Here is a 13,857-nt window from a genome sequence, read left to right as displayed (position 1 = left end):
CAGTATGGTAATTTTATCATATGAAATCCAGTGTGTAAAAGTCAACAAAAGAGAATTAGTTCTTGTGTAAATGGCAGTCTACTTGACAGTTTGCTGGGTATTCTATTCCATGGAATGTAAATTGCAGGGTATAACATCGCTATTTACTCTTCTTCTCTGCCTTGCTTACCTGTCTACTCACAACATTAGTACTCTTCCTTAACCATGTGAACCGTGTAATCTATTGAGCACTGTACACCCTCAGCTACTGGCCACTCGCAGTCAATTACCCGCTCCCCCCCCCCCCACTCATTCACCTGGAGTGTCTAGAGGAGCTTTTCTTCTTGGTGGTCTTTCTTAACAGATCGCAATTCTATGCTTTCGGTGACCGTTGAGACAATTTTTTACATTTGCTTTATTGCCTTTTACTACCAGCCCGATAAGTATCCTGTTACGATTTTGGAGGTTTATGGGTTGGATTTTGGTCCTTGTTTTAATACCGTGGTTTGGCCAGTTGGAATGTTTGTTTTACAAATCAAACATTGATAATCACTAATAGCTTTAGAACAGACTATTGGATGATCTGTTGAACTTGATCCAGCTCTATGACACCAAACACTATCTATAACAAGACCAGGCTTTGCATTCCATCAAAATAGAAAATAATGAGAAAGGGAAGTCATATTTCAATATCAGAGGAAGAAGGGGGGAAAGAAAAAAATAGACTGAGGCTTTAAATTAATCTCCCGTCCTAAAAAAGTTGCCAAATAGGTAGTAATATTATAAATGCTGGTTTTGTAAGTCGATGACTCTGTTTATTGGCAGAAATGTGGTTGGTTTCCATGTGCGATCTGATTAAAGGGGAGATGTAACTTGATTAGACTCACAGCAGCCTGATGAAGTTGTATATTAGCCCCTGGGAATGGATGTAACCTTTCAGTTTGATGCCTCCGGTGTAAGAAGTACAAAGTGGTGGTGGGGAGGAAGTCTCCAATAGAAATGGTATACGTATAGTACTGTTTCTGGACGTACAGCTCCGTACTGCACTTGGTACGATATTGTAAACTGTTACAATAGTAAAGTGAACTAAGATCATGTTGTGTAAATTCTGGCATTCAGTTTTTGGACTTTTTTTTTTAATTGTTTTTTTTTTTTTTGGCTAACATGAGCAAAGCTTTACTTAACATACTGTAGCAGGATATTCACTGGCTACGTAAATGGAAGTCGATTTTGACAATTGCCAGAAGAAGAAGAAAGCAAAAAGGCATCACATGCAATTTTTCTGCTAGTATAGACATTAATAACATAAACATCAAAATTAATCGAGTAAACTGATGTGTGGAAGTGGGAACTTGATTTTAGCAAGTAGATTTTCCATGCACTTACTTTTTTTTTAGCATTTACTTGGCTCCTCTCTTACCTGTCTCCCATTCCACATGTACTGCACTTTTCCATCTACCTAACTACACATTTGGAAACGTTTTAGCACTGCGCCCTCGCTCCCTGGGCCACGCCCACTAATTCCTCCTTCCGTATCTACCACCTGGAAGTATACTACACGTACAGTAAGTTTTCCACGAAAACATTGCTTGTGATTTTACAACTATTTTTCACGTTTTTTAGGCCTGCATAGGTACAGTCACACTCATTTCTTTACTTGTTCCTTTGAATTAGTGTTCAAACGATAATCAGAATCGGGCCGATTATTGCATAATTATCTGAACATAATCGGAATCGGTAAAAATGATGTGGAATGCCAGTTATGTCATACCGATTATTCAAAAACATATGGAAGGTGAAAATATCATTATTCAAAAACATATGGAAGGTGAAAATATCAACTGATGAATTAGGTTTGTTCTTTTACTACGTAACAATAAAATAAAGACATCCTCTGTACGTCTTTCGATACAGTACAGAACTGTATGTTATTCATTGTTTAACAGTACTGTATGTTATTCATGTTGTACAGTACTGTATGTTATTCATGTTGTACACTACTATATGTCATACATGTTGTACAGTATTTCTTTCTTTTTTTGGCATTTGGTTTTTCTAGATGACTATATCTCTGTTCAGTAGCATTCTGCTATATATACTGTACCATGGGTTTTGCAGTAATTTTTTATCTATGAGGGCCAGCTCAAACTGGAGTCTAACACATTCATGTACTGTACAGTGTGTGTACTGTATAGAGAAAATTTATCTGGTACAGCATATATGCTGTAGTCTTCATGAGCAAATTGCTACAGTACATAAATTGGCTAATTTACTTCACTCCTCCTTTATCTGTCTCCAGTTCACAGCACTAACCTAAATGCACTTTACTAATCTTTTTGTTTTTAACGTTACTCAAAACATTGAACATTATCAGTATTAACTGTTGGGCAGGTAATGTACAAAACCCTAAAAATTACCTTCCAAAATGGAAACAGCCATGCATTTAAGAAAACCTAAGAAAATATTGATGTCATATTCATACATATTGGCACTGTGTGATTACTTCAGTTTGAACTCGCCTACAGTACACAATAGAGAGACTGGAGAGCTGTACATATACTATAGATCTATAACTACTGTACTCTGTACAGTACTCTGCCAAAATTCTATATCTACATACTACTCTACCCATGAGACTTAATAATGCAATTAACTGTAATTCTGGCATTACGAAAAAAAGAAAAAGGAAGTAAAAAAAACAAGCTGAGTTAGTTCCCATTCCCTTATGACTGACTTTTGGTATTGTTAGTCTATTAAAAAGCAAATCAAGAAATTTCTGCCTTTTGTCATTCATTATTTTCTTCAGTTTTGTCGTATTGATCCATTTGTTTGTACTTACTGTAAATCACTGCCTCCCATCTCCGACCACAGGATTCTACACAGAGTGGTCATGCTGTTCCCACATCGCATAATATACAGTATTTCTGTATTAAAGCCGAACAGGTGAAAGATTGTGCTGAAGTACAAATATATGAATCACTTGGCATTTAAAGAAACCAGGGAGCTAGCTGATTTACCGTTGATTTACCGTTGTCGTATTAAATGTTGATTGAGAGAGAATAAATTTAAAAAAAAAAGAGTAAAAATCGGTCAAGTCTTAGCTGTAATATCTGCCACCTCAGTTGAAAAAGGAAGGAATTATTGTAGGTTGTGATTCTCAAGAGGAAGAGAGAAAAGTGTGATAAAGAAAAATGAAATTATTGACCTGGGAGAGAGAGGAAAGGACTTTTTATTTGGGTTTTGTTGATTAGTACTATAAAGATTGATAGTAGCCTGTTTAGTGAATTCAACAGAGCTGACATATATATTCACGAGATGTGTTTGGTGGATGACCAGTGTATTTATTGATGGAGGTATATGGAGGTGCAGTATTGCTTCATTGATGATTTAATTTGCTTTTGGGTTTTTTGCTTGAAAATTACCTCAGAATATAATTTTGTTTTTCATATCTATTTATCAGGGACCTTACAATTACTTGTCGGTACTGTACTGTATTATGACCGGATCCTGGTTGAAAATGTAGGAGGGGGGGGGGGGAGTTGAAAATGGAGGAAGGAGGGGTTGAAAATGGAGGAAGGGGAGGTTGAAAATGGAGGAAGGGGAGGTTGAAAATGGAGGAAGTGGGAGGTTGAAAATGGAGGAAGGGGGAGGTTGAAAATGGAGGAAGGGGGAGGTTGAAAATGGAGGAAGGGGAGGTTGAAAATGGATGAGGGGGAGAGGTTGAAAATGGGGGAAGGGGAAGGTTGCAAATGGAGGGGGGAGGAGTGTGGTGGTTTCAGACAACGCTCCGACGAGCTGTGAGTGTGCCATAAGCAACTGAACACTGTTCCTGTCTAAAGACAGTTTTTAGAATGATATTGTACAACGCATTGCAAGTCAACATTACACACACAGTATATATACAGTATATGAGAGTTAACTATCAGTTAATGATCTTGTAGACTCACAGCGGCATCTGTGCAAACTGGTCATCTGTGTGAACGTGTCATTCATGCGCGTACACAGATGTAACAAACAGTGCTGCCGTGTCGAGGATGGGATAAACAGTGGTTTTCAACACATCTCAAAATGTCAAAAAACATCGCAAAGTGTTGCACAGCATCGGACAGTGTCCTAAACCGTCAAAACACAATCTCTAAAGAGCTGTCAACCTCTAAAAATTGCTTTGTGCACTTTGATTCTCTCTTCGGGATTAATTTGATGTTTATCATCCGAGTGCTTCAGGTAGAGGTACTGTAATCGTCAAAGAGATTTTAAAATTTTGTATATAATCTAGACCACACCCCTCACTGTAGATACATTTTGTAGCCCAATACTGTAGAAGGTTGTATACATGTGGTAAATCATAGGTTTATCCAACAAGGGTTCTAGGGATTATATATTTTAGCCATGCGTGTTGTTAAAGTGGCTCTCTTTGCTCATTTTGTGTGACTTGTCCTATTCTTGATTTCTTGAACCATGGAAGGTCGCTGCTAGCTACTGTAGCTAGCCTGTCAATGCATTGCGACCAACCTACAAACTTTGGTCGAGTCTCATTTCCATTAGTTCAGTTCCTTCCTTAATGAAAGATTTTCTCAAAGCCCACGCTACAATATCATAACTAAGCCGAGACTGCGCTGCAAATTCTGTGTCATTCAAGTCTCTAAATCACAAATGTGTCTGCATCCTACCATACATAATTGCACTTTCCCATATAGTAACTTACCTATTGAATGGGAAACGTTTTAATGCCATGCCACCCAATCCCACATTCAGAGGACCCTGCTGTATAAAAGCATGCTTTGACTATTTGTTGTGTTTTCGATTGTCCCTTTGGATCGTCTTTATGATCGTGTTTGGGGGTACTGTTCGCAGCATGCAGAGATAAAGGTAAGTTAGTCGAAGGCTGCAGCTGCTGCAAGTCCCCTGCAACAAGGCTGAATCATATCAAACAACAGATTATCTCTACAGATGGGCAGTGCCTATTGTGTGGAACTGCAGAGCACAATAGACTATCCTATTTTTATTATTTTACCAAATTTTTATTATTATTATTTTACCAAATTTATATAGCGCCTTTTTCATGCTTAAGCATGTTCAAGAGCGCTTTACAATGACAACAAAATGACAAAAACCCTTAAAATATAAATATGAAGAATAAAATTGACACAGCTTAAATATTAATATAAGAAATATATATATATATATAAAAATGAAGGAATGATTTTAAAAATAATATAGATTTACTGTACAGTGAAATTCCTAAAAGGAAAAAAAGTGAGTTTTAGGTAAATTTAAGTAACAAAATGACAAAACCCCATAAAAAATGAATACGAAAAAAAAAATGGACGCAGCTTGAATATTAATATAAAAATATATATGTATCTACTGTATGCAGCCTGGCTGCAGTGATGCTGCATCTCCCTAAGCCTCCCGAATGTTGACACTGCACATGTATGCCATAAAGAAGATATTGAAAAGTCTATGGATATGCACAGAGAATGTATTACACAGCCTAACGATCAAACCCTCTTTTTGTTTTTCTCTATATAGGTGAAACCAATCCTTCAGAGTATTTAAGTTACAAGAACAGAGGGGTCAGTGGAACATCGAAGGGACAAATTGTCTGGGTTATCGAGCCCGAAGCCTATTTTGATAGAGGTAAGGAGAATCCGCAGGGATCCTAATTATAAGAATCCCAAGCTAGTGAAATTGACTTCGTTCCTCGCTTACCTGTCTCCTCACAACCTTAGCACCCGTTCTACCGTGCCTAGAATGAACTTGGAACCTTTTAACACTGTGCGCCCTTCATGACCAGCTCCCGGGAATCCATGTGATTAGAGAGGTCAACGGCAGTCTCGGAAATAGCGCTGACTTGTAGCAGATCCATAAGGAACGACATTAGACACTGACCAGGAAGTGGGTCAGAGGGGATGCAGCGCTAATATATGTTACTGATTTGTAGACTAGATGGATGAAAAAGAGCTCTAGTCAGAAGAATGGAGACAGAAAAGCTTGCAAATTACTCAAATCCAATAAAGTTTGTTGCGTTTGTGAACATGAATTTTAGAACCGTGACAAAATATTGAGATTTGAATCATAAATACAAGTACTGTACATACATGTAATTTTTTTGGCTTCATTTTTCTGTATGAAATCAGTTTGACTATAGGTTATTGAAATTTTCCTTGCTTTTCCAGCTGTGACCAAGGCTTGCTTCAAGTACTACCATGGGCCGACCGCATCCCTCCTGGCCATGACACCCACAGTAACGATCCGGAACCCATTCGCTCAAGAACAAGAACAGAACTCGGATGAGGAAGACCCCCATCAAAGTCCTCTCCTCATGCTATCAATCGGTGGTGAGTATTTACTTCACTCCTCGTGTACCTATCTCCTCACCACCTTAGCACCCTCATTTTACCATGCCTAGACCGTGACCGAGTTATAGTTATTTTGAGTTCATAATGTGGAAATTTGTTTTTATCTTCTTTGAAAAGAAGAAAAACTGACAAAAATTGATGAGACATTTCTGAAAATGAAAAGCTGCAGCTCTGCAAAGTCATTCTCAGATAAGATGAATTGATATCAAGCAAATAGGGACTATTGTCAAACTTCAGAGCACTAAAGATTATGATCTATGCACCTTGGCCGCCTACCCTCGGCATCCTACTTGGACGGGGTACGTAAATGGTGTTGTTGCACTCGTTTGCTCTAGTAATTGCCAGATAAAGATCAAGGCATTGGCTATTTCAGTGGGCTCCACTCTACAAGACAGGTCGCTGTATGTCCCCTACGACAGACAATCTTGGAACATTAGTTCACATTAATCCAATCTGATCGATGTGGGAACTGTAATTAATGTGCTGTTTCTTGGGAGGGGGGGGGATATTTCCTGTTTCCTTGCCAAAGAGCACAAAAAAAGTCTGACACATTTCTGTCCCTCCATTATTAAAAGTACTTCAAGAAAGATGATAATATCAGGAAATTCCAAAGGATGCACATGTTTCTGTTCGATAATTATAAACACGGGGAGGGGAAGAACATTGGACATGAATAATATAAATTACACATTAAGGAAGTGGTACGTGTGGTTTAATGAGCTGCATGTAAATAGATACAGTACTTGGAAGTGGTGACTCATAAAGAGAGATCCATAAACAAGGGATCGTTTGCTGTGAATGTGCAGTAAGAAAGTCTCCAAAAAGAACTTTAAAGCCCCAGCCAGTTCTCAGGCAGTTTTACAAGTAACAGTATCCTTATTTTACCCCCAAATATAGTTTAGTTTAGAGACTCAAGGATCAGGAAGCCTTACAGTAGCTTATTTGAGACCCTATCCATGTTTAGATTTTTGCCAGAAGGAACACATGATGTACAAAAGGCAACAGTATGAATGTCAGTGGGTACAAGTGGAATTTCAGAGTACAATTGGCAGGGTTCTAAGCGTGAGTACCAGTGCATGTAAGCTTGCACTTGTACCTAAAATATTTAAATTGTCCCGTATACCAGTATTTATGAGTACAAATCTAACAAGATCTACTGTAGTAGGAGCATAGGAAACTATTCACTAGAATTACCAGTACTGTACCAGTACAGATTCAGTACAGAGTCATACAAGAGTTTATTAGTCAATATCTTACTGTAGTAGTCCACTCCCTTTGAAACATTTATTAGGCAGGTTTATCACGATCATCGTTATATCATTTTTCGCCTGTCTGATTGATTACTACATGATTGCTCTATAAATTTATATATGACTTTGTTCAAATGCCCGATCTTAAAATTGTTTGCAAAGGCTGCAATTTTGTGCATACAACAAAGAACATTGTAATTGGTTTACTACAGAAAAAAACATTCTTACTGTACGTACAGTACAGTGGTGTAGCTAGAGGTTTTGGCGCATGGGTGCAAGAGTAGAAAATTGTGCGCCCCCCTCCCCCCACTGCTGAAAGAAAAATAAATTGCGCGCGAAAATTTTTGGTTATATTTTTCGGGCAGGTCGTTACAGCCCCCCCCCCCCCCAAATCAAAATGTGCTCCTACACGTATGATATTTCCACCTTTCGAAATCTACTGCCTTGGAACTGTATACTGAAATATCCGAAATTTCCGTGACATGTACAGTAGTATATCTATGTCTTTTCTAATTCATAGTGCCTAAGTTGCAATTACTGTACAGTTACTACCTTTAAAGTTGGGTCGCCTTTTCTTTTTTTCTAATTAATTATTTATTCATTTATTTATTTATTCATTCATTTATTTATTCGTTCTTTCATTTATTTATTTGTTTGTTTATTTATTTATTTTTTAATGCAAAGCATTGAGCATATTGCAATCTATGCTTTAAAGTGCATTGTACTGTACTTCTCAAGATTAATTTTGTAATAATTTTTTTATTTATTTATTTGGCTTAAGCACAAATACTCAATCCTGTCAACTTGGCAATTAAAATTAAAAATGTATGTGGAGGGGCAGGAGAGGGAATGAAAGTATCAAAAATGCACTGACCATTCTTACCTTTCGCATTTCCCATGTGATATTAAAGGTGGGGGTTGCTCTAAAATTTCTGGAGACATAAACACAGTTAGTTATCACGAACCATGCTAAGGCAAAACTCCCCTAGGGGTGTCACGTCTCTAAATTTTCTGATACCATTGGTGTTAGTAATAGCAATGTTTGTTTTCTCTTTTGTTAACTTCCCTGTAGCAGCACACATTGGGCTAAATAGTCCTATCCCCCCTCACTCCTTCCCTTCCCCTTACCCCTCTTATATGTAGCCATTTTATTGTATATAATGATAATAAGCCTTAAGATTGTCAATGTCACAAAAAGCTTTTTTCTGTTTTTCATCGGACAGTCTAAGTGATTCTGTTTTCCTTAACACTTTGTTCTTCCTGTTCTTGATGATATCTCTAGTTTTATTCTGTTCTTTGCTTGCTGTATGTTCACTAGGTACACTGTACTGTATGTAGGACTTTGTGCAGTCAAGTGAACTACAACTCACTCTAACCACCAATGTCTGTGTATTTCTCCAGACGAGTTTCCTTGTTCCCAAGGTCACCGTGAAATTCGATCGGTCTTCTTCTTCCGTAGGTATGAAAGCAGAGAGCTTGAAGAAGGGTATGTTCTTTAATCCTGATCCCTACGTCAAAATGTCGGTCCATCCTGGTAAGAAGAGGAAGTTCCGGCGATTTCAGAGCCGTCACATGGTAGGCGAACAGCACCAGAGGACCTCAGTACGAGGCAACACGTGTATGCCAGTTTGGAATAGTGAGGTACAGTACACCCATTGTCGTCAGTTGCAAGTAGTCAATGAATATTCATTAGTTTAATTAAAGGGTGACTTTAAGCACACAATTTTACATTTTGATATTTCGTAGACTGTTAAATATAGCCACCATCCATCCAGGTTGTATTTCTCTTTACCAGTTGGGAAGGGGGAGGGAGGGAAGGGGGAGGGAGGGAAGGGGAAAGGGGGGAGGGAAGGGGAAAGGGGGAGGGAGGGAAGGGGGTGCTGTAGTTTTTCTCAACCTCAATGTTTTTGTTTGTACAGTAAATTGTGAAAGTGTCCAGAGGTTTGTAGAAATTGTTTGGCATACTTGTCAGGGGAAGCAGATTCAATAGATTTCTTGTAAGGTCGTTAAACATTGTATTATATTTCCTGGTCTGGTATCTGTTTGACCAATTCATCGGTCCTGTCATTTCAACATTGATCGAAATAATTCTGGATATAACAGACTGAAATTGTGGTAGGTTCGCATCCCAGCATTTTGTCAGTTACTGCCATGTAAAGTTGACACCACCTAGTTTTGACAGAAGAGTTTACATAGGTTTTGCTTTTTGTCTGTTGCAACTGAACTAAGTAGTAAATTCCTCAAGGAATTTATTGGCAATTTTTTTTTGTGTCCTATTCCCAAAATAACATTGAAAACAATATTTGTGTTCTTTTTGGTTTTGTTTTTTTTGGCTCATTTTGATCATGAAGGTCAATGTTGTGAACTTCTCCAGTATTTTATTGTTTACAATAGAGTATTTTTGTAAACAGGGCATAGTAATTTGTTGGAAATGATACTCGAAAGAAGAAGGGGGGGGGAGGGAGAAGGTGACATTAATGATTCACATGCCAGCAACAGGTGCAAAAGATCTAGTATAGAGATTGAGAGGTTGAAGTGCTATCAACAGAGAGTTATTTTAGTAGTTTCTCATATATTTCTATTTTTTCTTTCTTCTCTTTCTCCAGTATTTTATATTTTATTTTTTACAATAGAGTATTTTTGTTAACAGGGCATCCTAATTTGTTGGAAATTGTACTCAAAAAAAGGGGGGGTTGGGGGGGGGGAAGGTTACATTAATGGTTCAGATGCCAGCAACAGGTGCAAAAGATCTGGTATAGAGATTTAGAGGTTGAAATGCTATCAATTGAGAGTTAATTTATGTTGGTTCCTGTTATACCTAGGACTGCCTTTGACAATTTCTGAAATAGCTTTAATGCGTTAAATGCAAATTACTTTTCTGTGATGTTGGCAGCTTTTTCATACGAGAGCGTTATGATCATAAGTGGAGCTTGGAATTCAACTCTGTCAGGAAATCATGGAGGAAACAAAGACTGTGATTTACAAAATTACAAATTCTGACATTTTACAAAAAAATAAGGAAAAAATGGTTATTGTTGTACCACAGGTTGATGCACACTAGCATTCTGTAAAGGTATTCTTAACTGCAACCATTGTTTGGAACACATCCAATGTGTACTGTCATACAGACATATGTATAGTATTGCTATTATTACATTACACCTTATCTTTCTCTTCACTTGGATGACACACTTAATAATACAATTAATAAATAGAGTCAACCAGTAACCTTTCGGCACCGTCCCGCCCCACGTGACCAGTCACTCTCTGTTCTCCGGCCTTTACACGTCGATCCCGAAAGAAGTAGACCATTGTGTAATTTGTTTAGATTGTTTCTTATTTCCCTGTTTGCTCACAATTGTCACAAACTCTTTCTTAATCTTACCACATCTATCAGCTGATAACCCCTTTGAACTGTTCTCCCCGGGGACAGGTATCCCGTCTTTCACCCATTGCAAATCGATCCAAGAGAGCATCGGCAATGTTTACATCTTTCCTCTAACACTTACCCGTCCCCTCACAAACCTAGCAACTTTTTAACTCTACAGTCTGGTTAACCTTTTAGCAATCCCATCCTGGGGAGGAAATTTGTCTCTTTCAGAATTCAGCCTATTGAACGTTGACCAGATCGAGATACAGTAGCGTCTTATAGATCTAACCATACCATTTTGTCACTGCATTTATGTATGTCTTCTCACAAATTGAAAAAACTTCCCTTTTTTAGTCTTATGAATATGGATCAAACAGAGATAAGTAGTGTTTACATTTGCTGCATACTTACTGTACCTGTCTCCTCACAACCTTACCACTCTTATCCTACCATATCTTACTTCACCGTTTATTGACTATTTAGCAACTTCCAGAGACGATGATCATTCGATTCATGTCTTAGGCCACACTTGTTCTAAGCTTGAGCACCAAAAACTCTCAGATAGTATTTCCACATTATTGTGTTTTTCTTATCAGGAATCATATGATCAGTTTTTTCCCCTTCTTCATCTGATCTGTGACGAAAAAGTTTGTCTCCCATCTCAATACCCAAACCAGGCGAGTTTTGGTGATGATTCCTATTGCACTTGTAAGGCATCCTCTCAGTGTAACAAAGATCGATAGCCTATCCATAATAACGACATAATTTCTTACCGAGTTATTGCCTTGTGTTGTTTTGGCAGTACATATATATGTGAACAATGTGCACCACATGTTGAGTTCAGCAAATATGCAGTTACATTAACATTCAAAACATTGCAGTTGATGTAAAAAGCCTTCTGTGTTCTCTTCTCAGCAGGAGTTCCAGTTCACAGTGACTCCAACAGATGTCCTTGAGCTAGAAGTCAAGGACAAGTTTGCCAAATCTAGGCCAATCATCAGCAGGTTTCTAGGACGGGTTTCGGTGCCCATACAGAGACTTTTAGAGAAAGTAGCACTAGGGTGAGTTTGTCAGTACCTTTGGGCAGCCAAAACAGGAATCCCCTTGCAGAGAACCTGCTGTTTTTTCACCAAATCCTACCGCATTGCATAACTTGGTTAAAGTTTGATTGAGAGGTAAAGTCAGACCCCTGCTGTTGACTGGTAGAGGTAAACCAGAAGCATTAAAATGTTGTAGAGATCACTGACAGTCGAACAAAAATTGGTAAAGGCCTCACTGGGACATTTTGATATCTTCTGTAATAATTAACACTTTCAAATATATTGGAGTAATTGGCAATGTCAGAACCTACAAGGGGCATGGGACATTGGCAGGGTGTGGGGCATGGGACAGGGGCATGGGACATTGGCAAGGGACATGGGCAGGGTGTCAACTCTTAATGACTTAAATTTTTAGTTCACTTCTCTCTTACCTGCCACCATTCGACATACTGTATGCACTCAAATCTACCTAGCTGACAAAAGTTGGTATTAAACATTTTTGCACTGCACCCCCACTGACCTATTTCAGGGTCGATGTCCACTTCCTCTCTCTTCCAAATTTACCATTCTCAAGGCTTACAGCTGCATTTTCCAGTGTGATTTACATCCACTGGAATCTTGTTGGTTTGAAAGTTTTTTAGTGAGGGTTCTGGAGGCAGCAAGGCCCTGAATTCAAGATGCATCACCTGTATCAAGCACTGATAAAGTATCCTGATAAAATTTGCAGCTTTTTGAACATGGATTTTTTTCATTGGAATATCCAACATGCCTTACTATATTTTGTACAGGTACCAGTTGTGCAAGATCATAGTTGCCAGAAGTGTAGGCTTTATATAGAGTGTAGTGCCTTTGCTTGTGTCTTCACAGGCTCTCTTTGTTATAGCCCCTTTGCTCTATGAGCTGTTCTTTGTATCTAATGTGCTTGGTTTCCAGTTGAGTGTTAGATCTAGTTAATGTATCAATGCATTTTAAGGCCATATGTTACATAATGTGTTAGAGGCTACTTGTTAGGCTAAGACAGAGCCTAGGCTGGAGTTTCTCAACAAAGACCATGGGGATAGTCATACCTGTTCTCTGAAGTTAAACATCAAGTACAGTAATCCCTCAGGGTTAGTTTATGAACAAGAGAAGGAATGAGGCTTGCTAGGAAGTTTATTGGACTCCTTCCTTGCCCCAAGGCGTATTTGGCAAAAGCCATGTCCCATGCATATATTTTGTAGCCATACCTGTAACATATTCATACAGATCATTTTATGCATTTCATGGCTGTTCTTTCTCTTGTAATCCTGTACTATACTTTAGTTTGATCCTAGGCACCGTTGGCCTTGCTCTTTCACGAATGCCCCGCAGCAAGGCTGAATCAATATCAAACGATATAGATTATCTCGATAGACCAGCAGTGCTCTATTGTGTGAAACTGCAGTGCCTACTGTGTGAAGCTGCACAGCACAAAAAAGGGTTGCATCCTCCTACGCAGCCTGGCTGCGGGATGCTGCAGCCCCCTCAGCATTCTACTTTTGACACAGTGCCCTAAGGTTAAGTGCTTTTCTGAATGGTTTCATACATTGTGTCATCCCATGGTTCTGTGCTCGTTTTAATTCAACATTTTGATAACTGTTAAAAGATATACAACTTTGATTTCATTTTTCTTTGTCACAGAGAACATACCGTTTCATATCCTCTTGGTAAGAGGCATCCTACAGACCATATTAACGGTGTTCTAACTTTTACCATGAACTTTGAAGAACTTCCACATACCAGTAAGTGACATACCCCCCCCCGTCAGAAATTGATGTACGACACTTGACACTTCGGGTTTGAGAGTTTAAATCCAGAGGAGTTAAAGACAAATGGGA

At 38.5% G+C, this 13,857-nt stretch overlaps 1 protein-coding gene across 6 annotated transcripts in view; it reads left to right on the top strand.

Moving 5' to 3' along the window:
* The window catches only part of LOC139958888 (E3 ubiquitin-protein ligase HECW2-like), a 64,505-nt gene that overhangs the window by 29,602 nt on the left and 21,046 nt on the right, over nucleotides 1-13,857 (top strand). For 4 of the 6 annotated variants that reach the window (XR_011789897.1, XM_071956303.1, XM_071956304.1 and 1 more), the window contains 5 exons: nucleotides 5,512-5,619; nucleotides 6,159-6,320; nucleotides 9,051-9,232; nucleotides 11,877-12,022; nucleotides 13,661-13,761. Coding sequence is in view for 5 of the 6 variants with exons in the window: in XM_071956303.1 (XP_071812404.1) it covers nucleotides 5,512-5,619; nucleotides 6,159-6,320; nucleotides 9,051-9,232; nucleotides 11,877-12,022; nucleotides 13,661-13,761 (699 nt within the window). In the remaining variant the exon portion in view is untranslated. Of the gene's footprint in view, nucleotides 1-5,511; nucleotides 5,620-6,158; nucleotides 6,321-9,050; nucleotides 9,233-11,876; nucleotides 12,023-12,412; nucleotides 12,790-13,660; nucleotides 13,762-13,857 lie in introns of those variants that run through there. The other 2 variants (XM_071956306.1, XM_071956308.1) reach the window with 2 other exon arrangements.

Source organism: Apostichopus japonicus, chromosome 18, assembly GCF_037975245.1.
Source record: "Apostichopus japonicus isolate 1M-3 chromosome 18, ASM3797524v1, whole genome shotgun sequence".
Lineage (NCBI taxonomy): Eukaryota > Metazoa > Echinodermata > Holothuroidea > Aspidochirotida > Stichopodidae > Apostichopus > Apostichopus japonicus.
This window is presented reverse-complemented; position numbering and strand designations above follow the sequence as displayed.